Source organism: Oscarella lobularis, chromosome 1 (genome assembly GCF_947507565.1).
Source record: "Oscarella lobularis chromosome 1, ooOscLobu1.1, whole genome shotgun sequence".
Lineage (NCBI taxonomy): Eukaryota > Metazoa > Porifera > Homoscleromorpha > Homosclerophorida > Oscarellidae > Oscarella > Oscarella lobularis.
Window position 1 is genome coordinate 471,145 of NC_089175.1, and position 24,856 is coordinate 496,000.

At 45.2% G+C, this 24,856-nt stretch overlaps 8 protein-coding genes across 12 annotated transcripts; 4 read left to right on the forward strand and 4 right to left on the reverse strand.

The window, feature by feature from the left end:
• Positions 1-10: 10 nt before the first annotated feature.
• Positions 11-5,801, reverse strand: LOC136197203 (cytoplasmic FMR1-interacting protein 2-like). Its single transcript, XM_065986924.1, has 26 exons — positions 5,513-5,801; positions 5,377-5,454; positions 5,032-5,315; positions 4,593-4,821; positions 4,438-4,542; positions 3,998-4,381; positions 3,864-3,941; positions 3,589-3,803; positions 3,377-3,524; positions 2,977-3,127; positions 2,838-2,920; positions 2,714-2,787; positions 2,553-2,650; positions 2,414-2,489; positions 2,245-2,359; positions 2,067-2,186; positions 1,815-2,014; positions 1,661-1,754; positions 1,459-1,602; positions 1,316-1,406; positions 1,132-1,262; positions 1,007-1,079; positions 837-931; positions 535-776; positions 321-471; positions 11-263 (listed from the first exon to the last, which is right to left on the reverse strand). The coding sequence occupies exons 1-26, from the start codon at positions 5,708-5,710 to the stop codon at positions 102-104; spliced, it is 3,819 nt and encodes a 1,272-aa protein (XP_065842996.1). The 5' UTR covers positions 5,711-5,801; the 3' UTR covers positions 11-101.
• On the reverse strand, positions 5,759-8,810 carry LOC136197339 (uncharacterized). Of its 3 annotated transcripts, none has more exons than XM_065987088.1 (7): positions 8,333-8,810; positions 7,392-7,442; positions 7,223-7,329; positions 6,438-7,170; positions 6,175-6,274; positions 6,078-6,112; positions 5,759-6,030 (listed from the first exon to the last, which is right to left on the reverse strand). In XM_065987088.1, the coding sequence occupies exons 4-7, from the start codon at positions 6,582-6,584 to the stop codon at positions 5,806-5,808; spliced, it is 507 nt and encodes a 168-aa protein (XP_065843160.1). In that variant the 5' UTR covers positions 6,585-7,170; positions 7,223-7,329; positions 7,392-7,442; positions 8,333-8,810; the 3' UTR covers positions 5,759-5,805. The 3 variants fall into 3 exon arrangements, with proteins under 3 accessions (XP_065843160.1, XP_065843152.1, XP_065843168.1); XM_065987080.1 differs by lacking the exon at positions 7,392-7,442 and having other exon boundaries at positions 6,438-6,593; positions 6,649-7,170; positions 8,333-8,809; XM_065987096.1 differs by lacking the exons at positions 7,223-7,329; positions 7,392-7,442.
• On the forward strand, positions 6,620-8,202 carry LOC136197329 (uncharacterized). Its single transcript, XM_065987068.1, has 10 exons — positions 6,620-6,850; positions 6,932-7,062; positions 7,118-7,199; positions 7,256-7,345; positions 7,415-7,468; positions 7,521-7,588; positions 7,648-7,716; positions 7,764-7,858; positions 7,911-7,984; positions 8,042-8,202. The coding sequence occupies exons 1-10, from the start codon at positions 6,672-6,674 to the stop codon at positions 8,166-8,168; spliced, it is 969 nt and encodes a 322-aa protein (XP_065843140.1). The 5' UTR covers positions 6,620-6,671; the 3' UTR covers positions 8,169-8,202.
• LOC136197211 (TBC1 domain family member 1-like) lies at positions 8,301-12,554 on the forward strand. The gene is made up of 19 exons (XM_065986935.1): positions 8,301-8,746; positions 8,808-9,248; positions 9,299-9,422; positions 9,472-9,563; positions 9,615-9,722; positions 9,769-9,885; positions 9,941-10,000; positions 10,049-10,117; positions 10,175-10,220; positions 10,280-10,476; positions 10,532-10,748; positions 10,804-10,959; positions 11,017-11,208; positions 11,262-11,413; positions 11,467-11,562; positions 11,621-11,780; positions 11,835-11,872; positions 11,933-12,291; positions 12,341-12,554. The coding sequence occupies exons 1-19, from the start codon at positions 8,408-8,410 to the stop codon at positions 12,426-12,428; spliced, it is 3,051 nt and encodes a 1,016-aa protein (XP_065843007.1). The 5' UTR covers positions 8,301-8,407; the 3' UTR covers positions 12,429-12,554.
• Positions 12,299-14,865, reverse strand: LOC136197241 (protein FAM114A2-like). Its single transcript, XM_065986972.1, has 13 exons — positions 14,415-14,865; positions 14,291-14,366; positions 13,981-14,240; positions 13,843-13,927; positions 13,729-13,793; positions 13,577-13,676; positions 13,361-13,516; positions 13,216-13,310; positions 13,090-13,158; positions 12,894-13,039; positions 12,761-12,839; positions 12,660-12,713; positions 12,299-12,604 (listed from the first exon to the last, which is right to left on the reverse strand). The coding sequence occupies exons 1-13, from the start codon at positions 14,754-14,756 to the stop codon at positions 12,506-12,508; spliced, it is 1,626 nt and encodes a 541-aa protein (XP_065843044.1). The 5' UTR covers positions 14,757-14,865; the 3' UTR covers positions 12,299-12,505.
• A 440-nt stretch (positions 14,866-15,305) lies between these two features.
• On the forward strand, positions 15,306-17,599 carry LOC136186999 (glutathione hydrolase 1 proenzyme-like). Its single transcript, XM_065974503.1, has one exon. It carries the CDS (start codon positions 15,311-15,313, stop codon positions 17,597-17,599), a length of 2,289 nt encoding a protein of 762 aa, XP_065830575.1. The 5' UTR covers positions 15,306-15,310.
• Positions 17,600-18,108: 509 nt separating this feature from the next.
• LOC136197220 (uncharacterized) lies at positions 18,109-21,526 on the reverse strand. Of its 3 annotated transcripts, XM_065986946.1 has the most exons (10): positions 21,236-21,526; positions 21,105-21,173; positions 20,801-21,059; positions 20,655-20,745; positions 20,521-20,599; positions 19,440-20,476; positions 19,343-19,383; positions 19,206-19,255; positions 18,689-19,156; positions 18,109-18,634 (listed from the first exon to the last, which is right to left on the reverse strand). In XM_065986946.1, the coding sequence occupies exons 6-10, from the start codon at positions 20,119-20,121 to the stop codon at positions 18,124-18,126; spliced, it is 1,752 nt and encodes a 583-aa protein (XP_065843018.1). In that variant the 5' UTR covers positions 20,122-20,476; positions 20,521-20,599; positions 20,655-20,745; positions 20,801-21,059; positions 21,105-21,173; positions 21,236-21,526; the 3' UTR covers positions 18,109-18,123. The 3 variants fall into 3 exon arrangements, with proteins under 3 accessions (XP_065843018.1, XP_065843024.1, XP_065843032.1); XM_065986952.1 differs by having other exon boundaries at positions 19,440-20,588; XM_065986960.1 differs by having other exon boundaries at positions 19,440-20,599; positions 20,655-21,059.
• A 1,166-nt stretch (positions 21,527-22,692) lies between these two features.
• On the forward strand, positions 22,693-24,288 carry LOC136197369 (glutathione hydrolase 1 proenzyme-like). Its single transcript, XM_065987118.1, has one exon. The coding sequence runs from the start codon at positions 22,693-22,695 to the stop codon at positions 24,286-24,288; it is 1,596 nt and encodes a 531-aa protein (XP_065843190.1).
• The last annotated feature ends 568 nt before the right edge of the window (positions 24,289-24,856 follow it).

Below are 24,856 nucleotides of genomic sequence, written 5' to 3' on the forward strand. Positions count from 1 at the left end.
AAAACATGGGTGGAGGGACGCGGTCTAATAATAAATCTCGCGGGGAAAAATGTTCCAAGACAACGTGACGGGGGGGAGGGGGAATTCGTTTCTTCTTCCGCTCAAACGGTCGACATAAAGTTTTGATGAATAGGCGGCTGAAAATATCGCACGTTTTCTCCGGCTTCCGACGTTCGGTTGCTAAGGTGCTTATTGAGAAGACCAAAGATTTGCCTGTTCAGTTGCTGATAAAGTCGAGCGCGTTCGGCAAATTGTTTCAAAGGCTAGAAAACATGATAAAACGTTGCCGTGTGGGAGATGACACAAACGCGCCGACGCACCACTTTGCCGTCCATAATTTCATCTTTTCCGTCGCTTTCCTGCACTTTGGCAACGCGATAGCTGAAGTCGAATGCTTCGAAACGCTTCTGCTGATCGAGGAGAACGATAATGGTGAGACCGGCCCATTGGAGTCCTTCACCAAAGCACTCTCTTCACGTCAGAGACAGAGACAGATAAAAACTGAAAGAGGAAATCCCACGATTCCCCGCTTACTCGTCTGTGAACTGGCCTTGACCGAAAGGAGGAAGACAATAGACGAACTGAATGGCACTCCATAGACGATGAAATTCCGTGCACTCCTCCACGTTCATCACACCGTTCGCCGGCGGGGGACCGTTCCACACGGGATCCGTCAGAAACGACTGGATTTTCTTTAGAACGACTTCGAACATCGATAGTCCGCGACATAGACGTTCTTTCGTCAAAAGGTGACCCTCTTTTGCCGTTTCAACTTGCTAATGAAAATAAATTTTCCCCATACACCCACGTATTGTATATATATATATAGTACAAACCATTGGCGTGCCCACTTTTTCTAAAACGGGGACGACTTGAAGGGGAGAGTACTGTTTGACCATTTGCTGGCGAACTGTGTCGGGATTTTGACCCTCTGTTGTTTTTCGCCCCCCCAGGGAGGCAAGATCTCAAGTCGTTTACGGAGGAGTAAGCGGGGGTGCACGGGTACCTTTGATGAAGGGCTTTGGGTACACTCCTTGAAAAGGAGCCGCTTGGAGTAAGTCTAGGATTTCTTCTTGGGACTATAAGTCGTCTATAATGAGATGCGTCGCGATGTGTGTGTGTGATACTTACTAGGCACTGTTCTATCTGGAGGCAAAAGACAATGGCATTTCCGATTTCTTTGAACGCTTGAAACACTTCGGTTCTGAGAATGCCGTACTGTAGAATGGGTTGCAAATTGAGATGATAAAATCCAAAGACGCCTAGAAATAAAAGTAAAAAAAGGAAGAGGCAAAAGAACAAAAAGAATTCTTACCTGGTGAACCATAGTCGGCCAAAGGAAGTTTACACTTCTTCGGCATTCCTTCAAGCAGAGCGATAACGTAACTTTTAATAGTCCCGTTTAGCTACAGTAGAAGTTAGATATGACGAATTCCCCCGACTCATTTGCGTTCTTACCGAACTATTCATAATTTTGAGCAGCTCTTCGATCATCATAGCTATGCCTTGATAGCCAAGCAATCGCGTCATCGCAACGAAGTGGGGTTCACCAATGAAACTCGTGTACAAGTGGAGAATATTGTTATAGGCCACATTCAAATGCTAGAGAATCAATCACACGCGTCTCTAAGACATTTAGGACAAATAATTTGCAGATGACCTTATTGCCAAACCAGTAGTAGACGTGCGCTTTTGGCGGCGCTTCTCTTTGACTATCCTTGCTATTTCCAAACGACACTTTCGCGCGAATAAATCTAAACGATAAACGAACGCGTCTAAACTTTCTCTCTACTGCCGTACTCATTCAGAATTACCTATTCGTTCTTGAATTGTATATGAAGTTGGGTAGAAAGTCCTGATTCAGTTCCCAGAAGCAGTGGAGCGTAATGCGACCGTACGGCGAGGAAACGGCTTGATTGGCTTCCAAGAGCATCGCTTCAAACGGATCCAACGTCAAATACGCAGACAGCATCTGATGAGTTAGTCGGTTCGTTTCGATAAGAGTCTCTAATTCCTAAAAAAAACGAGTTTTGACACGCTGTGGCTAATAGAGTTGACGTATGAACCAGTAATCGCGTCAGATCGCCGCTTTCGAATCGACTTATAGCCAAATCGAGGGCACGGTGAAGAGCGGCGTTGATTCGCTGCGCAATGAGACAGTTCAGATCAACAGAACGACCCAAGATCTAAATCAAAAATAGATAGATACAAAGCATAAAACGTGCGAGTAAGGAATGACTGTACCTGAACGTGTCTCTGCTTCAAGATTGTGCCGTAACGATTGCAGGAGGGAAAGGGAATTTTGTACGGCTCCGTCGCCTGAGCGCAGTGTGCTCTGAACTGTTTATCCAGGTAAATACTAGACGAAAGGGTCCAGAATTCGTGGCTAGAGCAATGCTACGTCATCAATTACCTGCATGCTTGAGTTTTGAAGTAAACGAAGATCTGCTCGCTGATTTTGAAGACGAATTGATCAAAGCACAAGTTCACCTATAGTTGGAAGAGAACGCGTGAAAAAATCGGATGAGCATTGCTGATTGGTCGCCGCCTTTCCTCCGCTTCCACTTCGTCATAGAGATACTGTTTCTTAAACTTGTGTAGGGAGTAATGAGCGCTATCGCTGTACAGATCCAAGGGAAATAGAACGAATCTAAGACGACGTGATTGTTGGAGCATACATGTAAATGAGGTTAAAGTATCAATAAATTATTACTCCATCATTGACGGTTCTTTTGTTTCGAGGATGTGATCAGTAAGAATCCATGGCAATGACATTTCAATGGGAAACTGGTCTTGAACGTTTAATACACTAAATAAGAGCTGGGGTATAATCAAACCTGAATTCTCTTTCCCATTGTCAATTCCAAATGGAATTCTCTGAACCAGAATTGGGACAGATCGCAACATTCTCGCAGCGTTGCTAAGGAGATTAAATCGATACAACCGTTTGGCATCCCCAGCTACTGTACTACATACTTCCGAATTCAAGAAGATGCCTGTAGAAGAAACTTCTTCGCAGAAACGACTCTAACGCCGGAAGGTCTTTCACATTCATATCCTGTCGGAGACTCCTCTTTCCGCCTTTCTCGGAAACCAACGACTCCACCATTGTCCGTATCATGTAGAGCTAGAGAAAGGAAAACAAAAACCTCAATAAAAAAGAAAAGAAAACGAAAATTTAATTAAATAAATGTAGACTCTTTTCTAAGACCACTAGACACGTAGCTAGCCTAACGCAGTCTACTCTCAAAGAGACATTCACTATTCCACAGCTGTAACACCGTTGTAGCCATATAAAGCAAAACGCGAGGCTAAACAGCTGACTTGCCGTGGATATGGACTATATATGATCCCCTCTCCCCTCAATGACACTCACCTGCGTACTCGACGGGCCAACGCGTCGTCGCGGCAATTCCGTGTGGTAGCCCACTTTGGGATCCTTTTCTCCCTTCAAACACGGGTCGTCGCGCGGTTCGAAACCCTTGAGCCAGTCGACGCACGTCTCGCGCATCGCCATCAAAACACTGCAACCCCCCGCCCCCCAAAAATACGTTCATAAACAACGATATCTTTTTTTAGTTTATCTACGTTTTGATTGTCTGCTTTTTGTGCTTGATAGCGCGTCGAATGGGATCGCGAAGCGTTTTCTGGATGAAATCCTGCATCGACGTGTGAAGACATCGTTTGATGGCCTCGTTGAAAACCGGTTCCATGCGCTGTATCAGCGCCATGAGACCCTTTATCATGGCAATCACTTCGACCATGGCAAACTTTTCCGCACTGCTGAAATTGTAGCGCAGAGCCTGGAAAAAAAAAGAAAAGCGTTCACGCGAGGGGGAGAAGAGAGCCTTGAGCTCACTCACTCTCTCGTACTCCTCAGCGTCACCTGGGCACAATCTGTTCTGGTGCTTGTCAGTTGGATGAAGAAGTTTCCACGAATACTAAAAAAATAAACGAAGATAATAGTGGAGAGGTTGGGTTATCTTTTTATATATACCAATTCGGTGAGATGGCACGTCCAACTGGAGAGTCTCTGTAATCCTCGCAGCGCCACTTCAGTCAAATCGCGAATCTGCGCGTCGGTTCGAGTCGTGGGAGCAATTGTTGCTACCTTCATAAAAATAAGTATTCTTTTATACCTGAGACCTCTCTGTGGGCTTTTTACCTCGTTGCTAAATCGCGCCAATTCGCTGCTATACTGCTCATGTTCGGCTCGTATCGTATCCAACTTGGACAAGAGATTGTACTGAGTCGACGACAATTTCTCGTCGGCGGAATCGTTGACGCACGCCCACTTGGACGCGTCGTAATGCGGCGACTGTTTCACGTACGAGGCCAAGGCAATTTGAAGGTCTCCGTACAGAGGAACAACGGGAAGTGTCTAGAAACGTCTAGAATCAAAGACAAATATACACCATAGATAAGATATATACCCACTTTGAAAGCCCTGTCAATTCTTGTAACGCTGATCTTCTTTTTGTTATCAAGCTTATATATATTGCTGGTTTTGCTGTCCATCAATACAACACCAAACCCAACAGCCTGCGTACGTATAATACATATATAATAAAGATTCTGATTATGAGTTTTACTCTTAGTAGCATGTGTTTTTCTGAGGGCATCAGGTACATCCCGTTTTCGAACAGATGCAAGCACATGTTGACCATTTCGGCGAGCACTTCCTCGTAATTCGGCACCTCTTCGAGTTTCGATCGCAGCAGAGACGTCACCTTGTTTTGCGTGGCGAAAAACAGCGTGAGATTTTGCAACTCGACGAGAGACTGGGCGTCGTGGGAACCCCGTTTCAAGTAACCGTCAGCCCTAAAACAAAAGGTCACAGGTCAGAGAGAGAAAAAGAGGGAGATAACACTATAAAGTCAAAGCCAAGAGATCTACGGGTACAAAGACTCTCTTACTCTCTTTTCTACTAACCCCCCCCCCCCCCCAGGCAACCGAGACTCTCACAGAGAAAGATAAGGACACGCCCTTCCTATCCTATAAGACTTTCTTCTATTCTCTTCTATTCCCTACCTCTTATAAAAGGCCAAATCGTTATTGATGCACGCCTTCATGTTTTTGAGCGCGTCCAATATGGCGAACATGTTGACGAGTCGACCCAGCGTGAGCAGGTACGTTTCGGAGACGAAGTCCTTGCGTTTGTTCTCGTGCGCGAGTCGACGCACTTCGGTGATGAAGCGCGTGATCGCGCTCTCGACGAAACGGTGAAATCCTTTCAGTTTGTTCACCTCCGGATCGAGAACGGCGACGGTCATCTGATAGATTTCCTTCCTGTTCGGCTGATCGTCGCTCTTGACCTGGAGGAAGTCGCGCGCGTAGAGGTCTCGTTTCCTCGAAGGGGGCCCCACCCTCTCTCACGCTCGGTACGGCTCGCGAGCAACTTCGCCACGTGTAGATCGTCGACGCGTGTCCTTCGCCTTCGTCGAGTATCTCGTTCTAGCGAAGAAAACGCTCGTCGAGCGAGAAAAAACGTGCTCTCGTTTCCCCCCCATACCAGGCCCGCTTGGACAGTCGCCTCTTCGTTGTATCGCGCGACGCCCGTGATAAACGCCGTGCGATCTTCGAAGTTCGTATCGAAGCTGACATCGTAGACAATGGATAGGGGCGCCGCTTCGATGTTCGGCTGCTCGTCGGGTAGACTGAGCGCTTCGAGTTGGGACACGGTGTTGAGAGCGACGTCGAGGGAGGCCATCGTCTCCTTTCTTTTCCTTTCGCCGCGAGGGAGAAGAGCGGAGACGACTTCCCCGTATACGTACTTATAGAAAGCAATAATATCACTTATTTAATCTAGTTTCCTTCTTCTGTGGATTGTTCTGGTTCGGCTTGGGCCGTTGCCTTCTCTGGTTCGGCTGGGGCTGTTGCCTTCTCTGGTTCGGCTTGGGCTGCTGCCTTCTCTGGTTCGGCTGGGGCTGTTGCCTTCTCTGGTTCGGCTTCGGCTGTTGTCTTCTCTGGTTCAGCTTGGGCTACTGCCTTCTCTTCGTCTGTCAGCGATGCATTTTCATTAGAGTCCTTCTGCAGTGAAAGTTGGAGTCTAGCATTAGCTTCACGTTATGTCTTACTGCTGCTGCTGCTGTTGCTTCATCTTGAGGTTTTTCTATTGGGAGAAAGATACGTAAATGTCTGCTATTTGTTTCTGTTCTTGATTGACTGTCCCACCCGCAATCTTCTCAATTTCCTTTGCCACGAGCTCAGCATTTCGGTCTTGAATTTCCTTCAATGCTCTTTCTTCTTTTAGCTGATCTTCAAGTCGTTTATTCTAATAAAACAGAAATAGAAAAGCTGCTGTACAGACAAAAATATATTGATAGGTTAAATACAGGCGCAGTCAGTCTATCTTTTGCCCAAGTGACTGTACAGCGTCATTTAGTACACCCATGCTAACCCGTAATGCTGTAGGAATGCTCTCTAAACGTTCCTACCTCAACAGCTCTCTCCTGAATCTTCTTGTGATTAGCCAACCAGCGACTAAGATACTCAACAGGATCGGTCGGCTTAACGACGGCTATTTCAGCCAATCCAACAGCGAGAACGTCGCCCACCGTCGCTTTCAGGTACTCCGTATCCATCACGCGTTGCTGTGATACAAGAGCATGCGCAGTCTATTCAGATATTAGCACATACAGTGTGTACCGATTCCTTCCCCGCTGCACCAAATGAGTATATGGGCAAAAAAGCAGTCTACAACCCGAGGTCCCAAAGGACTTCCAATACCTGATGGAACCACGGCTCATATACAACCCATCAATACCGGATTCATTTCTATTCCTCGCTCATGTCTGGTCGAAGGTGGAAGCCCAACCGAAGTTCAAAGCGTACCGTGCCTAGCTTATCTGTAAATACTAATACACTGCACAATTTCTATCGAGGGGCGGGTCGAGGGCATGTGGCCACGCCCAACATTTTCGTTTTGCAGGATTCGGCATCCCGTTGAAGGATGCCTCCTCTTTGATATGGGTTTGACGTCGCGACATTTGTCCGAGGAAGCGGCCAGTGTTGGGGGCAAGAAACTTAGCCGAAGTGAAGCAGATCGATACATTGTTTCCGGTAGGCAGCAACATATAGAGCCCGTTGCTGTTTGAAGAAATGCGTCTTTCTTCAGTTCAACGAGGAATGAACGTCAATTCGCAGCTGGCTCAGAACGGAATTGAATACCTAGAGAGAGTCATCTTGTCACATCACATGTCAGGCAATTTGGAGACTCAACCTTCAATCTATTCATGCTTTTAATTATGAGCAGTTCGAGCAAGGCGGATTTAGTCGATATGCAGCATTTGCCAACTGACTGTATCCAGATAGGACCCTCAACCAAATCTAAATACGTATCAAAGTAAGTTGAACTTTAAAAAATTCTCCATCCATATATAGGAATGTACTGAATCATGGGTATGCTGTCTAGAAAAGATTCTTCAGATCTCGGAAGAAAACTAGAGGAAGTGAATTTTGACACAGGGTTATTACTTCTATTGACATGCTGCCAGATTTGTACTAAGATACCTACTTAGCCCAACATTTGGAAGCGGGAGTCTTGCAAAGTTGGGACCATTTGAGAGAATGGTTGACGTGTACGGAGGTATACATAGTTCAAACTAGACACTTATAATACACATAATATTGTACTGTCACTTGTAGATGGCTGTATTTACATAGTCGATCTGCCTGGTCCGTGTCAGGGACACATGGGGCTTTTAGTCAAAACAGGTGCAATTGAGAAAAGTCATAAATCTTGTCTGTGCAATCTCGTGTAGAACACGAGTGGGCTCTATTGACTGGATTGGCAATTTATCTCAGAGAAAACTATCAGAGAATGGTGAACAAGGGCAAACCAGCGTGGAAAGAAAAGGTAATATTTTGCAGATAATTGCTCTAGTTTGAAAATTTACTTTCTACGTCAGCCACCAGCTGACTCATCACTTCTCATGTCAACCATTCAAATAATCGCTGAATATTCAAAAATGCCCCAAGCCACGTGAGAAATGACATCATTCATTAGAATGCATGCTTTAATTAATTTTACACCCAATAGTGTGTACACAGCGTTTGAGCCAGCTCTTCTGTCAGAGCTAGCAGATCAGTTTCTCACTGGGGCATATGCCAAGCTGCCAACTGGCTACTGGAAGTACATTGAAGAAGAACAGCAAACTACTTTGTAAATATTTAACTCAAATAAAAGACACTTCATTGACAGTTTTACGGCAACGCTATTTTAGTGCCCAATAAATCAATCACATGACACCAAAATCGAATTAAACGCCTACGTCACAATGTAGGCGGCGTTTACTCTACACTCGAGGAGAGTAGGCGTGCCTTCACTAACCTGCACTAAAACATAGCCGCCTCCAGTCCTTTCCGCGTCTTGGCCCACATCGAAACCAACGCCCCAAATAAGAACATGGCAAAGCAAGCGCAAGGGGACAAACCGAAGCCCCTGCTCACCTACTACGGCGCGACGCCGGTCGATCAACGATGCTCGTCATCAATCGTCCCGTGGATCATCGCCGAAGTGCAGGCCGGCTCGCCCGACGCCAAGCAAGTGCGTCAGACGATCGACGACGACGAAGTCGAAGCGCGCGACGCGAAAACGAACATCGCCGTTCTTCACTTGAAGGCGAACACGATCATTCGACTTTGTCAGTCGTCCAACACCGCCGAAGCGTTCGCCTATCTCGTGAGAAACAGTCGTAACACGAGATTCCTTTGTCATGTCTTCGCTGCTTCGTCGGACGACGACGTAGGGGTCGATATATCGCGCGCACACGTGCGCTCCTATCGAATTGGTCGCGTTTTTTTAGGCGCTCGTCGCTTTGCGTGACGTCAAGCGCGCCATGCGCGTTGCCCACTCGGCTTCTGTCGAGCGCGTGACGTCATCAGGTGACGTCAAAATGGAAGAAACGTCGTTTCGCGTCGATTACGTCGGAAAGCGGCGCGTCGACGGACCGCGCGGTTCGCAGACGCTCGTCGACGACGTCCTCTTGCAAATTCGTAAGACGAAGCGCAAGAAGTCGACGGACGCCGGCGACGGAGTCTCCGCCGATTGCACCTTCACCGTCAACGCCAAATGGATCAAATTGACCGACTCGAAAACTCTAACGATTCACATGCAAAAGGTGATCAGCTCGGTCGCCTACTGCTCGCAGGGATTGTCGCATCGCGACTACGTCGGCGTTATATGCGAAGACGCCAAGGACGGTCATTTCAGTTGCTACGTTCTTCGTGCCGCACCTCCAAAATCGGTAATGACGCGTAGGACGATTGTGGTTGTCATGACGACTTTTCTTCGTAGCCCGATCCCATACTCGATGCCGTCAAAAACGCTTTTCGGACGAATTATGAAAATTTTGCTCGAGCGACGGTGTGCGATTCGTGTCCCATGCATCATCTCCACAATCTCTGCACGCAAATTGAAGGCAGGTGGAGAAAATAGTCTTATCTTTTTCTAATTGGGATTTCTTCTAGGTTTGTCTGTGGAGCGATCCCAATCCATCATTAATCGAGCCGTCGAGGCATTATCTGAAACCGCGTACGCTTGGGTGCAGGAAAAGTTCGAAGTAATGCGATGAAGCTGGCTTCGTTTCTCTTCAAGTAAGGCGTCTTTTTAGAAATTCAAAAACGCCAGCGGTAAAAGACAGAACGTCGCTATGATGAGCTTACTTCGAGCTGTCTGCGAAAGACAGCAGCAGACTCACACACATCCGGCGAATGCTCAAGTGAGAGAACATTCGTTTTTGCCTTGGCATTTATGTTTTCCTTTAGGCTGCGAATGTGAACGTTTCTCCTTCAACAGATGATCCTAATCGCCTGTCCATTCCACGACGTCTGACGAGAGTCACCCAGTCGTTAGTTGGCTCGTTCGAGAGCCTGCTACGAAAGGTAAACAGACTGATGAAGAAATGACGACGAGAGGCTCAAACGAATTTTCTCAAAGGACAAAAGCAAGGCATCCCGATTTTCATCCTTTTCGTCTGACGCCAAAACTCGCAATTCAGTAAAACGATCATTCTTGTGTAGAGCTATAAGCAGCTAACGTGTCCAGGGGGAAGTAAAGGGAAAGGCCGTCAAGTCTCTAACTGTCCTCGCCAACGCGGACACCAAATCCAGATCGGTATCCTAACCGCATATCATTTTAATTGTTCTGATTTTTTATTTATTTCTGTCTCAGAGTAGCCCGACGTCTCGACGCTCCTCGACCCCCACTGTAAAGAGAGGTACGAAACGAATGTAGAAAGATCTTCATCAAAAGTACGACGCGCTTTCGCGTTATTAGGAGATAGCCCTACGTTGTTCTCCATCGGCGACAGCGATTCACCGAGATTGCGTACTAAAGTTCCCAATTTCATGTACATAATGAAAAAAGTGACGACTCCGCCGGCGAGGAGAAAATTGAGCGAAGGAACGTCGCCGACGTCGTCTGTCCAATCGCTTCAGTCGCGAGAACTGAAAAGAAAAATCTCGTTCAGACAGGTTACTCGCAGTGAGGAGATATCCTTTTGAAGAAAATTGACGTAGAATCTCCTAGTCAATTTATATGAAAGTCCAGACACCAAATAGACAAAAGGACGGGGTCGACGTCACTGACGGAAAGACGTCTTCGACTAGCCTTCATCAACGGCGAGACAGCGACTTTGAAGTGAGGGAAAAGAAGACGAGCGAAGACTATAGAAAGTTGTGGCAAAAGGCGATCAACGAACAGATCATGTTGCTGCGTATGGAAAAGTTGAACTCGACCCTCGAAGGTAAATAAGATGATGTGCGAGTCCAATTGGGAAATTCTTATCTCTTCCTTCGTAGCTGATATGGAATCAGCTGAAATGAAGCGTCACAAACTGAGCTACGAGGACTCGACGCCTGATATCGTTTCTCTTCACTATCAGTGGAACAACGTTTTAGCAACGCCCAAGCCGCAGACGCTCACTTTGGCCGAACTAAAAGCGGCCGTTCTAAACGGTCTGACATTGGAACATTATGTATGATCCTTTTTTTTGATTGAAGATCAATTCGCAGGCATTCCAAAGGAGCGACGCGGCGAAGTGTGGTCGCTCCTGATGGAGCGCCGGCGTAAGTCACTGCCAACCAATCGCTTTTCGAGCTTCAGCGCAGCGACGTCTCCGGACGCCACCGATAGTCCAGGCGTGCATTTTCACGATCTCAAAGAGAAACACACGCCATACCAGCAGCAAATCTTCATGGATCTCAGTACGCTAACTCTTTAGAAAGACAACTGTTGTTCAACGTTTTTCTTGTCTCAGGTCGAACGTTTCCTCATCAGCGGTATTTCTCGAAAGCCATGGGTCCCGGGCAGCAGGCAATGTATAGCATTTTGAAAGCGTACGCTGTATTGGATCCAGAAATGGGATACTGTCAGGGACTGTGCTTCGTCGCCGCCGTCTTTATTGTTCACGTAAGACGAGAACGAATGTCCAGTTTTTTCTTCTACTTTTTCTCGATGCGCAGACTAAAAGCGAATCAGACGCCTTCAATTTTTTGAAGACGTTCCTGATTGACTACGACTTCCGAAATCAGTATTTGCCCGATTTGGAGGGTCTCCAGGTAATCGATTCCTTGGGACAGCGGAAAGAGAAACGTCACTGCTGCCACCGTTACTTAGGTACGCCTGTATCAGCTATCTCGACTCCTGCACGACCTACTGCCAGACGTCTATGAGCATCTTGACGTGCTTGACGTTCCGCCGTTCTTGTACGCAGTACCGTGGTTTATCACCGTCTTCGCGTCGCATTTCCCTCTCGGCTTCTCGTCGAGAGTAATGGGTAAGAAACAAAGAATCTATCCATATATTTATCCAGTGATACATACCATTGCAGATTATGTTCTCCTCGAAGGAGAAGAGGCTCTATTCAAGGTATCCTTGAGTCCTTGACTGATGTTCTCGCGCCACAGGTTTCGATCTTCTGTTTTTCAGATTACCCTATCGTTGTTGCAGCACTTTGAAAGCACCGTCCTATCTTGCCGCGATTTCGAATCTACGACAGACTTTTTGAAGAACACGTTACCCCAATTGACGACGCACGTCACCAACGAAATCATTGCGAACGCCATGCGAACGGAGTTGGATACGAAGCTACAGATCTTCGAAGTCGAATACAACGTTCTGAAGGAGGCTATGTTCAATGAAAAAACCGACGAAAACGAACAACTAAAACAGACTGTACAAGAAATGAAAGTGGAGATAGCAAGATTAAAGGAAAAACACGATGACCTTCTTCGGAAGTACGACGCGGAGAGAGACGGACGAAAGGCGGCCGAGGAAAAAGTAGCAAGGTAAGACTTTCGAATATAAAAAAAGTCTCAACTTTTTTCTCCTTTTTAGTCTCGAGAAAGAACTTGCAATGAAATTCAATCAAAAGAACAGTAACGGGGAGTTGATTGGGGATGCAAGGGTTTCAGAACCCAAATAACCTCTATTCTATATCGATTATTTGATGCTTATTTTTTCTCGCACTCTTAGTAGTCACGTAATAATTAGTCTAATTTTTTACTCGACTGCAGCATCTCTGTGTTGAATAAAGGATAACTGGAGGATGGATTGGAGCAATTGTAAGGCATCTTGTATGTACGTTGTACAATTGGAAGCCTGACGTAAATTATACAGCACTATTCCATACCTTACCCTCGTAAACGCCACTTACCTCGAGATAGAGACTGGGAACAAGACCTTTGACGTCATCGGAGGGATCCTCGAGCTAAAACGAAGTTTTTTCGAGTGGCGACACGTGCGTAATATGCATACCTTTGCAATAATTTCGTTCATTTTCTCGGCACACTGGCTGGACACTGATGACACCACCTGACAGGTGATCGCCGTTATTCTGACGAAGAAAAACAATTGGTCAGTCGTCGACTTTTGACTGTGAAACCTGCACCTGCTAAGCGCCTGTCCTCGGCCAAGGGGAGACTTCTCCGCGTCTTTTTCACACGGTAGGAGAATCAGTTCGGCTGACTTTCGCAAGAACTCGACGGTTTTGGAGGTGAGTTCAGCGAGGCATCGCATGCCAGACTTGTACAAAGACTAGACACAACATGTTGAAGATGAATACCTCACTAGGACTTTCTATTTACTTCAGGGGTTGATTCTGAGTCTTCCTCGCTGCCGAACGCTTCGATTTCACGTCTGATCTTCCCTTCAGCCTAACACAAAAAATAGATAGTATGATTATCGTTTTTATCGTGATAATGAACTCTAACTTCAATCAGTTTTCTTGCGTCATAGGGAATCTTCAGTGATTCAACGTGAGAACGAATTTCTTCGCCAAAATCGATCTTTTCAGCCGGTTTTTCAACTTTAGACGAACAAATCTCATTTTCAGACTTCACTTGCATCAGTGCCAACCTTCTTCTTCCTCTTCAATTTTACAAGCGTCTTTGATTTTCTGAAGCTCGTCAAAAATGGTCTTGTCTTTTTCATCGTCAAGTGAGAGCAACTGCATCTGCAATTTCGCCGAGCTCTCCGTAGAGAGAAGCTCGAGCGCTTCAAGATGAACAAACCCTAAGAAAACGAAAACACCGTTGAGCTCAAGAAGACATAGATAGCTTATTATCGTTTTACCTTGGCAGTCATCAAACAAAGTGCTAAAATGAGCCAAAGGCACCACGTCCGGTTTCTCTGTTGCGCTGAGTTCCGCTTTAGCCTTCGCTTCACGCAACACCTTATCAACGAAAAATACAAAATAATTGAAGACAATTGTTTGTCTTCTCAACCTGTGATAAGGCTGGTCCAGCCGTTCCCGTCAGTTCAGCGAGAGCAGCTCTTTTCTGCCTTAGCCCTATATAGGAAGACTGGTCTCTGCCTTATACACTCAAGTACTGACTCACCTGGATCTCCTTCCGAGATAACGTCCATGGTCTTTCTTCCCAACGCTTCCAAGGCGTCAATTCCCCCTGATACAAACTGTCCACTCTTGAGGAAATGACCTTCTCGTTTTCAACCCACGTCTACTCATTTTCTTTTACCTTTTCGGCCAAAGCTGATCCCAAGGCACCAACTCCGCTGAAAATTGAAAACAGACCCTCATCTTTATCTTTATCACCGGCAGCTGCAGAGACATTCTCAGTTGTCGTCGTTTCTGGATTGTCTTGATGTTTTGGTTCATCTTTGACGGGCGTCGACGCTGGTGAAACTTCTTTTGCTGAATTTTCTTTAGCCAAACTTTCTGGCTGCGGCACGCCAAGACTTTCTTCCACAGTATGAATTGCCGATTGGATCCCGTGACCTATTCAATCAATTAAACTCTGTAGCCTACACTCTTATGCCTTTATCCACCCAAAGCTGAAGCAGAGTCAGCAACTGCTCCCACAGTGCTGCTCAACCAACTGCCCCAGCCACCCCAACCGGATTCCTAAAGTAGCGATTTATATGAGCGGATGATGTCGGTATTTCGCTTTACCTTCGGTTTTTCGTCCTTTACCAGGGATTTCAGTGCATGACGAATATCTTTCGCTTCGATTTCTTTTTCTTGTTGGTCTTCAGTCGCTGAATCCGATTTTTCTTCTTCTGCTGTCTTCACGTCCGGTTTCTTCGTGACTTCGTCTTTGTCCGGTTCCTTCTCGACTTTGTCTTTGTCCGGTTCTTTTTCGATTGCGGCTTCGTTGGAATCACTCGCTTTCTCATCTTCAGTAACGGTCGATGCCTCTATTGCCGCCGCGTTGGCCTCGTCGCGCTCCTGCGATGGTTCGTTGTCGTCTTCTTGAGCGCTTTCAAATTCTTCCTCGCTCTCAGGATTGCTCATGGTCAGTATAAACGCGTTTGGACGTGTGGCAGCAGAGTCAGTATACGGGACTTTGCATTGGAGATAAATGGATCACCATACATTGAATGCGCGGTCCGCAGTTGTCTAAAAAATCAAAAAACTCACTTGATTTCTCTTTAAAACTTGGTAATTTGGTGCTACATCTTCCTGCCGACACAGTTAGTATACGGGAACCTCGCATTGAGTGAATTTAGCCAGGGATGTAGCTGTCTGCAAAACTAAAGAATTTATAAACAAAACATAACTTGATTTCTGACGTAGCTCGGTGTTAATTCTTTCCCAGGATTTGCAAGGGCCAGTTCCCAATTGCGAAATTACACGGCAGTAAATTCATGCCGTGATCCGTGCATAAAGAATCTAAACCTTTACCATTCAGAGCCGGCTCTAAATAGTGCACTGCAAGCGATCAATGTGGGTTTTCCGCGGTGTATCAACTCAAGTCGCTGCGTTAATTGCACGTAATTACGTTTGATTGAAATGAATGCTCTCACGTGAATCCATTGGAGATCTTTCTTCGTTACAGCGTTTGCACCATGAAAATAGAAGCGGCTCTTACGCTGTCCATTGCTTGGGCGGCAATGTTAACAATTGACATCACCCTATACAGCGTGCATTCCATACCGAAAGAAACGTCGACTCTATTCAACACTTCTAACTCGGCGCTGTGGGGATTCTTCATTACACTTTTCTCAGTACCTTTTGGATTCGTAACCTTGATTACAAGCGCGTGCGTCAGATGCTATCACGAAGTAATTCCATCTCATTTTTTCTTTTTTCTAATGACGGCGTCGTCGTTTATTGGCGGAACAGCGTTTGTCCTTAGCTGCATCAACCTTACCGAAGACTACCCATTGCCTGTACTTGCAAGCGCAGCCAGCATTGCCTATTGCGGCACAATTGTGCACATTGCGATCTGGGTTATGTCGGCTAGAGATGATCAAATGTGCGCAGCTAATTGCTGTTATTGGGGTTGCTATAGAATCAACCGTGAGGACAGACGTAAAGGCTATTATAATAAAATTAGAATTGCTTTCTGTCTTCTTGACATATGTGCATTGTCGCTGCTGCTGATAGGAATCGCAGGAGCTGTTTATTCTGCATTCAACGAATTTAGCAAATCTGACACCGTGAAACTCAGTGGACCGTGCCGTGAATACACCACAGCTGCTGTTGCCTCTGCTTCTAAGACGTGTTCAGAAGTGGGGAAAAACGTGATGAAGGACGGAGGGAACGCTGCTGATGCTGCTGTCGCTGTTTCATTCTGCCTTGGAGTTGTTGAGTTTCAATCGTCTGGACTTGGTGGCGGTGGCTTTCTTTTACATTATGACAAAAGCAAAAGATCCACGACTTCTATAGACTTCAGAAGTACGGCTCCGGAATCTGCTCGTAGCAAAACTCTTGATAATAAAAGACTAAAAGATCATCCGGAACTATTCATTGCTGTGCCAGGAGAGTTGAAGGGATTGCTCATGTTGTGGGAAGGACATGGAATAAAACCGTGGAAAGACTTGATTACTCCGTCCATTAGGTTGGCACGCGACGGTTTCACTGTAAGCAAAGATTTAGCCAACGCTGCCTCTTCTTTTTTCAATCATTCTAAAAACACTGACAAATTTTCTCCTCTTCTTAACCTAATTACTGACCTCGATGGAAATCCGATACTAGAAAGCACTACACTACAACGCCCCGCCCTTGCTGCGACGCTAGAAGAAATTTCGCTAAAAAAAGATGTTCTTTATCAAGACGAATTTACTAAACAAGCGATTGAAGACCTTCCTGTTGGACGTCTTCTTACAGAGAACGACTTCCAAGATTACGAAGTTCACGAAGAAAGTGCGGTTCCGACTACTTCTTTTTCAGGTAAAACAATGCACGGAGCACCTCTTCCGGCAAGCGGAGTCGTTCAACAGTTACTTGAAAATGTTATAAAAGAATACGAGATGAATGAAAATGACAGAAACAGTGCTCTTGCTTACCATCGCCTCGTTGAAAGCTTCAAGTTTGGCTTTGCCAGACGAAACGTTTTAGGCGATCCAAATCACGACCCTAATAAGAATGACCCAACAAAATCCCTTCACTACCTTTATACAGAATTTCAGGAGGAAAACTACGCCAACCAACTCCAAGGAAGAATAGATGACACTAAAACCTTTAATGATTTAGATCACTACACGTTTGATCTTCCAATTGTTACTGACTACAGTGAAGTAGACAAAGATGATCATATTACGTCAACAACTCACATTGCCGTCATCGATCAAGATGGAAATGCTGTCTCACTGACAACATCTGTTGGATACTCGTTTGGAAGTGGACTTCTGTCAGAGTCAACAGGCATACTTCTAAATTCCGACATGATAGGATTCAGTTTTGAAAAATCTGAAGAGTATTATGATCTTCCTAATAATCCAAACAACCGGATTGAAGCTGGAAAACGACCGTTGTCGTCGATGTGTCCTACAATAGTTTTGAATAACAATGATAACAGGGCATCTCTAGTTGTTGGTGGTGCCGGCGGCTCTCGAATAATAACAGCCGTGTCTCTAGCAATAATTCGCCACTTCTTTTTCGGCGAGGAGGTATGCGAGTCTGTGAATGACGAAAGAATTCATCACCAATTGAGACCAAACACGGTTTTCGTGGAGCCGGGATTCAGTGAAGAGATCATATCAGAACTTAAGAAAAAAGGACACGAAGTTGACGTGAAAAAATTGGGCACTGAAGAGAAGCCAACTGCAGTTCATGCCGTGGGTCGGAGTTCAAGCGGCGGACTATTGGCAGCGTGCGATAAAAGGATCTCTGGAGAACCTGCAGGATGGTAGGGTTTGTATCAGTACTGTACTACCAAATTTTATCCCGGCTTGTCTCACTAAATAAAAAAATGCAACTCACGAGGGCAGGGCTACGGATTTCCTTACCAAAATCAATCTTTTTCAGCCGGTTTTCGACTTTATACAAGTAATCTCATTTTTAGATTGCAGTTTCTCGTCCTTCGCCGATGATTTCAGTGCATGAAGAAAGTCTTTCGCTTCAATTTCGTTGAGTACCTCGATTTTTTTCGTCTCGCTTTCTCGTCCTCACGACGCCTCTATCGCCGCCGCGTTGGCCTCGTCGCGCGCCTGCAACGGTTCATCGTCGTCTTTTTGAGCGCTTTCGAATTCTTCTTCGCTTTCTGGATTGCTCATGGTCGGTGAAAACGCCTCAGGACGGGGTTGAGTATACGGGAACCTTGTATTGAGGTTCAATTGAAATTAGTGAAAATCTTCATGGTCACACATTGGTACAGATGTCTGCAAAAATAAATAAATTCACAAACACAAATACAAAACTTGATTTCTAATGAATTTTAAAACGTTGGCAGTTTGGTCCTTGGGGCTTCAAGCAGTTTCACCACCTCTGTACGACTATACTTCCTTGCAATGTCAATAGCCATGCCATCTCGTGATTTTATATGCGGATCGGCGCCGTTTAGCAAGAGCAACTTTGCGCATTCCTTTTTGCCGAACAATGCAGCGTTATCAAGAGATGTCCAGCCCAGTTTGTCAACTCTGTTGACAGGAATAGAGTATTCAGGACTCTCAAGTAAATAGCGCAATAGGATCGGGTTCTCAAATCGAGCTGTTCGGTGAACCGAAGAAGTGACGTAGATAGGGACATTTGGATCAGCACCTTTTTCTTCGAGCAGAAACCTACAGAATTTCACGCTTTCTGGATCGGCATTCCTTGAAAACTTCCACAACCAAAAATCATTCAAGAAATTTAGATCTGCCTTCAGCATTCCGGTGTCTTTCTCCTTTTCTTCAAGTAGTCGGAGAGTAGCTAGTGTTTCGTCGCAAGAATTACTGAACAGTCTTAACCTACATGTATAACAAATAAAAATGCACATTGGATATTTTCAATAAAACATATACCTTGCTTTATTTTGATCCCTGAACAGTTCCTGTACGAGTGCATTTATCTCTGCGTATGGCGTGGCTTTTTTCTCATTAGCTCCATGATCGTGTAGAGTATTAGCACATCGAGCAGAACATTGAGCAGCTTCTGCATTTGACCTATTGTCAGAAGCGTAACACCAGAAAAACGGACTTAGGCTATTGTCGTCTCCGTAATTCAAATCAAATCCGTGTTCGTGAAATAGAGGAATTAAATGCGAATGGTCCCAGTGAACCATCATGTGAATGCACGTGACGCCTGCCATTTTCCCCTGATCTAGAGTTTTGCTTGATTCCTTTTCTAATACTTCAGTGCATAGTGTATCCATGCCGTGACGACAGAACCACCAGAGAAACTCCTTCATCCAGTGTTGTTTCTCCTCAGCTGCGTAAGACTTCACCACGTTGTCCAGTGATTTTAGAAAGACAAAGTCTTCCTTGGTATGCCTTGATAGAAAGGACTGAAAGGAGCCAAGATTTATTTTATTAGGCATACCGACGCACAAAGCGTTCACTTCCTTTGCCAATTTCAGGATTTGTGCTTGGCTGTGAAAAAGAAACGGGTATATAAGAAATAGAGACTTCAATTAAACATCTGCATGCACATAAATAACATTGGTTGTCGCTGCTAACCGTGTCTCTCGAAGATGAGTCCAAAGGCGCGGATGGCCCTTCTAAAAGAAAGTGTAAGTTGATATCCCGTCATTCACATTGTTCCCCATTCGCTCACCTAGCGCTTTGGCAACGTGTTCCTGTCCTTCGGTCTCTTTCAGAATCGCCACAAGTCGATCGTAAGAATCCATTCCCTTTCGCGGCAAAATATTTCTGAGTAGCTTGCGAGATCTATTTTCTCTCGACGACATCGAGAAAAGATCGTCATATTCCTCATTGGTGACAAGTTTGCCCCCATAGAGACGATCGAGGAAGGTGTCGTGGGGATCGAGAACTTGAACGAGATCACTGAATAGGGGTCGAACATTCGATTCCCATCGTTCGTCAATCAGTCGTTCAGACATATTTTGAGAGGGGAGAAGATCGACGACGACGGCGGCGCTGTGCGCCGAAAAATGGGGGAGGCCCGGGAAACAAAAAATTATGCGAGGTAAACACGGTTCGGGGAAAAATCCCCACAGAAGTCCCTGGCAACGAAAACAAGTGAAATCGCTTTGGGATTTCATTGATTTTGGGTTTGGGAGTAGAATGCACAATTTTTGACGTTCGGGGTTAGCAAAATTAGGCGATAGAACAGAAGAAATGAAGAGAGAACGACAATGAGACGAGGATTGTCGCACGCGACGAATTGCAATTGAGGAACTTAATCGATGACGAATGCGGAGGTGTGTCGCTCTTGTGCGACGCGCTTTCTTGTTGTAGCTTTTCGCTCGCTGTTGACGTCGCGAATATACGTACATCTATATATGCTACCATCAGGGGGTGACCCTGAGTCTTCCTGGCTGCCAAACGCCTCTCAATTTCACGTAGTATGATTATGTCTGACTTCAGTCAGTTTTCCTGCGTCAGCAATTCAACGTTAGAACGAATTTCTTCACCAAAATCACTATTTTTAGCCGGTTTTTCAACTTTATACAAACAAATGTCATTTTTAGATTTCAATTGCATCGGTACCAACCGTCCTCTTTCTCCTCGATTTTACAAGCTTCTTTGCTTTTCTGAAGCTCGTCAAAAACGACCTCGTTCTCGAGCGAGAGCAATTTCATCTGCAATTTCGCTGAACTTGAAGCTTGAGCGCTTCAAGATAAAGAAACCCTAAGCAAATGGTTGAGCTCAAGACACAATGTAATATGTTTCACCTTCGCTTCACGCAAAATCTTCTCAACACAAAAAACAAAATTGAAAACAAATTATTTCTCTCATCAACCTGCGATAAGGCTGGTTCAGACGTTCCCATCAGTTCAGCAAGAGAAGACTGGTCTGACTTACTCACCTAGATCTCCTTCCGAGATAACGTCCATGGTCTTTTTCCTAACGCTTCCAACTTCCAAGGCGTCGATTCCCCCTGATACAAACTGTCCGCTCTTGAGGAAACGAGTTTCTCGTTTTTCAACCCACGTCTACTCATTTTCTTTTTACCTTTTCTGCCAAAGCCGACCCAAGGCACCGACTCCGCTGAAAATTGAAAACAGACCCTCGTCTTTATCTTTATCACCGGCAGCTGAAGGGACATTCTCAGTCGTCGTCGTTTCTGGATTGTCTTGATGTCTTGGTTCATCTTCGACAGGCGTTGACGCTGGTGAAACTTCTTTTGCTGCATTTTCTTTGGCTAAATTTTCTGGCTGCGGCACGCCGAGACTTTCTTCCACAGTATGAATTGCCGATTGGATCCCGTGACCTATTTAATCAATTAAATTCTGTAGCCTACTCCTTTATTATCTACCTAAAGCTGAAGCAGAGTCAGCAACTGCTCCCACAGTGCTGCTCTCAACCAGCTACCCCAACCGGATTCCTAAAGTAGTGGTTTATATGAGCGGATGATGTCGGTATTTCACGCTATTTTTCTTCCTTTACCAGTGATTTCAGTGCATGGCGAATGTTTTTCGCTTCGATTTCTTTTTCTTCTTGATCTTCAGTCTCCGTAGGCGAATCCGATTTTTCTTCTGCTGCTGTCTTCACGTCCGCTTCCTTCGCGACTTCCTCTTTGTCCGGTTCTTTTTCGATCGCGACTTCGCTCGCTTTCTCGTCCTCCGTAGCGGATGACGCCTCTATCGTCGCCGCGTTGGCCTCGTCGCGCTCCTGCGACGATTCGTCGTCTTCTTGAGCGCTTTCGAATTCTTCCTCGCTCTCTGGATTGCTCATGGTCAGTGAAAAACGCGTGTGGATGCGTGTCGCGACACAGTTAGTATACGGGAACCTGCGCCAACCGCGCCAACCAACTCCAAGGAAGAATACCTGTGGTAGATGACATGATGATTTAGATCACTACACGTGTAATCTACTGACTATAAAGACGTAGAGGAAGACGATCATGTTACGTCAACATCTCGCATTGCTGTCATTGATAAATATAGAAATGCTGTCTCACTGACAACATCTGTTGGATATTCCTTGGGAAGTGGACTTTTGTCAGCGTTAACAGGCATACTTTTGAATTCCGACATGATAAAATTCAGTTTTAAAAAATCATCAATTGAGACCAAACACGGTTTTTGTGGAGCCGGGATTCAGTAAAGAGAGATCCTATCAGAACTTGAGATACGAAGTCGACGTGAAAAAATTGGATACAGAGTATACGGGCGCCTCCCATACTTTCGTCCCGTGACCCAAGTCACGAGGCGAAAGGGGCCGAACTCTTCTCAGGAAATCCGACGTGAGCGACGTGACTATGCCCTGCTCACAAAATGAGATTGTGGCGGCAATTGTGGTTGGTTTGCCGGGGTTAGTATCCTTGGCACTAAGCATCGTCATACTGATCTGGGGGGCTGACGCTGGCACACTGCTGCAGTGGACATCCGACTCGGCTGTATGGGGATCCCGCATTACACTTTTTTCAGTGATATTGGAAGTTATTACTACTTCTATTAAATGCTTCTTGAAGTGTCGGGACAAAGAAGAAATCTTTCCTTATGCCTTTTACGTCGGCCTAACAGCAGCGTTCTGGACAATTGGTTCAGTGCTCATCTTCAGCTGCATTATCCTTGGTGATAGCCCGTACTACGGGAAGGGTTTGCTTGCAACTGCAGCTGCCTTTGCGATTGCTCAGGGCGTGTTTTGGGTGATTTGGACTGTTGTATATTGGTGCCACTTTCGGAAAGATGAAGAAAGTAAGTGCAAGTGTGAGTGCACTACTGGTGATGACAAAGGAAGAATTTCTTTTTACGCATTGTGGACTTTGGCATTGGTGGCATTTATAGTTTGTTGTGCAGGAGCTATTTCTTCCGCAATCAAGGAATCTAATCGTGTCAAACATTGCCGCTACTATTCTACAGCTGCTGTTGCCTCCGCTTCTAAGACGTGTTCAGAAGTGCATGGGGAAAAACGTCATGAAGGACGGAGGGAACGCTGCTGATGCTGCCGTTGCTGTTTCATTCTGTCTTGGAGTTGTTGAATTTCAGTCGTCGGGACTTGGTGGGGGTGGTTTCCTTGTACATTATAACAAAAGTAAAGGATTCGCGACTTCTATAGACTTCAGAAGTGCGGCTCCATCGCTTGCTAATACGAACACACTAAATAAGCAAACAACGTTAGATGAAAGTCCAGAACGATATATTGCCGTGCCAGGAGAGTTGAAAGGATTGCATGAGTTGTGGAAAAACCATGGAAAGAGCGATTGGAAAGACTTGATAGCTCCATCCATCAAGTTGGCACGAGACGGTTTCACTGTAAGCAAAGACTTAGCCGACGCTGCTTCCAACTTCAGCAGACGAAAGAACGTCTTCACTCCTCTTCTGAACCTCATTAGACCCAATGGAAATCCAATACAAGAAGGTACTACACTAAAGCGACGCAATCTTGCTTTGACGCTAGAAAAAATATCGTTAGAACCAGATGTTGCGGTTCTTTATGAAGACGAAATTAGTAAAAAAATTATTGAAGACCTTCCCGCTGGAAGTCTTCTTGGACAGAACGACTTCCAAAGCTACACCGCTCCTGAAAACATCGCAAATCATGCCTATATTGCTGTAAATAGAATTATGATAGGCGCGCCTCTTCCGGCAAGCGGAGTCATTCAACTGTTACTTCAAAATATCTTAAGAAATTACAACAATAATAAAAATAGTGCTCTTGCTTACCATCGCATCATCGAAAGCTTCAAGTTTGGCTTTTCCAGGCGTAACGTTTTAGGCGATCCGGAAAACAACGATATAATTAAGAGTCTTTATAACGAATTTCAGAAGACACCCTACGCTTACAACCTAAAAGAAAAAATAGATGACACTAAAACCTTTGATTTGGATCACTACACATCTGACCTTTCAATTCCTACTGACTATAGCGATGTAGAGAAAGACGATAAAGAAATGTCAACAACTCACATTGCTATCATTGATCAACATGGAAACGCTGTTTCACTGACAACATCTGTTGGATTATCATTTGGAAGTAGACTTCTGTTAGAATCGACAGGCATACTCCTAAATTCAGACATGGTCGGATTCAGTTTTAGAGGATCTGAAGAGTTCTTTGATCTTCCTTACAATCCAAGCAATCTTATTGTAGGAGGAAAACGACCATTGTCGTCAATGTGTCCCACAATAGTTACGGAAACCTATGATGGCCGTCCACGTGCATCCCTAGTTGTTGGCGGTGCCGGCGGTTCTCGAATAATAACAGCCGTGTCTCTAGCTATAATTCGCCACCTCTTGTTCGGCGAGGAGGTATGCGAGTCTGTGAATGACAAAAGACTTCATCACCAATTGGTACCAAATAAAGTTTATGTGGAGCCGGGATTCAGTAAAGAAATGATATCAGAACTTGAGGAAAAAGGACATAAATTCGACTTCAACAATACATTGGGCTCTGAAAACAAGGCAACTGCAGTTCATGCTGTGAGCATGACTCATTCCGGCTCTCTAATGGCAGTGTGCGATAAAAGGCTCTCTGGAAAACCTGCAGGATGGTAGAGTTCTATGGAACCCTAATCTAAATGTCTGTGTGTCAGCCGCTTAGCTACAGCTAATTTTTGTCGTCTTCTTCTGTACCTCTACTTGTGCTTTGACGTGTGTTCTTTTTTTATTTCAAGTGTTTTGGTCCAAAAATGCATCAAGGGCACGTTAGCAGTGAATCTCCCTGAACTGCCCTGCAATTTTAGTTCTACGAGTCTAGTTCTTTCCACACCAAATAACAACGACACAGATAAATTACCTGGGCTATGGTTTAGATAAACTCGCTATGAACAGCTTACAAAAGATGAAGATTTCACTAGCTATGAAAGATCCCTAGGGTGACTTGGAGTCAACAATCTATCATTCTTTCCGTGTCTCTAAATACGGCAATTGGCTAATAGACTTATATTCGATAAAGGAAATCTCGATGTCAGATTTTAGGTAATTTATAAATTAGCAAATGACAAGAAATCTGAAATTTGGCTGTAGCTCTAGAGCATTAGCACATTGAGCAGCTTAATCAATTAATTAAATTCTGTAGCCTAATCTTATTTTATCTACCCAAAGCTGAAGCGACTGCTCCCAC

Bases quoted from the DNA above. Each gene is read 5' to 3' on its own strand.
- LOC136197203 (XM_065986924.1), bottom strand. From the start codon at position 5,710: ATGGCCTCCCTCGACGTCGCTCTCAACACCGTGTCCCAACTCGAAGCG. The intron at 5,455-5,512 runs GTATGGGGGGGA...TTTCTTCGCTAG, and splicing joins CGACTGTCCAAGCGGGCCTG to AACGAGATACTCGACGAAGG. The intron at 3,942-3,997 runs GTATATATAAAA...TTATTTTTTTAG, and splicing joins CGTGCCATCTCACCGAATTG to TATTCGTGGAAACTTCTTCA.
- LOC136197339 (XM_065987096.1), bottom strand. From the start codon at position 6,584: ATGGATACGGAGTACCTGAAAGCGACGGTGGGCGACGTTCTCGCTGTT. The intron at 6,113-6,174 runs GTGGGACAGTCA...TTCTCCCAATAG, and splicing joins GGAAATTGAGAAGATTGCGG to AAAAACCTCAAGATGAAGCA. The intron at 6,031-6,077 runs GTAAGACATAAC...CTTTCACTGCAG, and splicing joins AAGCAACAGCAGCAGCAGCA to AAGGACTCTAATGAAAATGC.
- LOC136197329 (XM_065987068.1), top strand. From the start codon at position 6,672: ATGAGTATATGGGCAAAAAAGCAGTCTACAACCCGAGGTCCCAAAGGA. The intron at 7,717-7,763 runs GTGCAATTGAGA...AATCTCGTGTAG, and splicing joins GGGGCTTTTAGTCAAAACAG to AACACGAGTGGGCTCTATTG. The intron at 7,859-7,910 runs GTAATATTTTGC...TTTCTACGTCAG, and splicing joins AACCAGCGTGGAAAGAAAAG to CCACCAGCTGACTCATCACT.
- LOC136197211 (XM_065986935.1), top strand. From the start codon at position 8,408: ATGGCAAAGCAAGCGCAAGGGGACAAACCGAAGCCCCTGCTCACCTAC. The intron at 9,423-9,471 runs GCAGGTGGAGAA...GATTTCTTCTAG, and splicing joins TCTCTGCACGCAAATTGAAG to GTTTGTCTGTGGAGCGATCC. The intron at 10,749-10,803 runs GTAAATAAGATG...CTTCCTTCGTAG, and splicing joins GTTGAACTCGACCCTCGAAG to CTGATATGGAATCAGCTGAA.
- LOC136197241 (XM_065986972.1), bottom strand. From the start codon at position 14,756: ATGAGCAATCCTGAGAGCGAGGAAGAATTTGAAAGCGCTCAAGAAGAC. The intron at 13,928-13,980 runs GTAAAAGAAAAT...CATTTCCTCAAG, and splicing joins GATCAGCTTTGGCCGAAAAG to AGTGGACAGTTTGTATCAGG. The intron at 12,840-12,893 runs GTGCAGGTTTCA...TTTCTTCGTCAG, and splicing joins CGAGGACAGGCGCTTAGCAG to AATAACGGCGATCACCTGTC.
- LOC136186999 (XM_065974503.1), top strand. From the start codon at position 15,311: ATGAAAATAGAAGCGGCTCTTACGCTGTCCATTGCTTGGGCGGCAATG.
- LOC136197220 (XM_065986952.1), bottom strand. From the start codon at position 20,121: ATGTACGTATATTCGCGACGTCAACAGCGAGCGAAAAGCTACAACAAG. The intron at 19,157-19,205 runs GTATGCCTAATA...CTTTCTATCAAG, and splicing joins AGTGAACGCTTTGTGCGTCG to GCATACCAAGGAAGACTTTG. The intron at 18,635-18,688 runs GTATATGTTTTA...TTATACATGTAG, and splicing joins AGGGATCAAAATAAAGCAAG to GTTAAGACTGTTCAGTAATT.
- LOC136197369 (XM_065987118.1), top strand. From the start codon at position 22,693: ATGGGGAAAAACGTCATGAAGGACGGAGGGAACGCTGCTGATGCTGCC.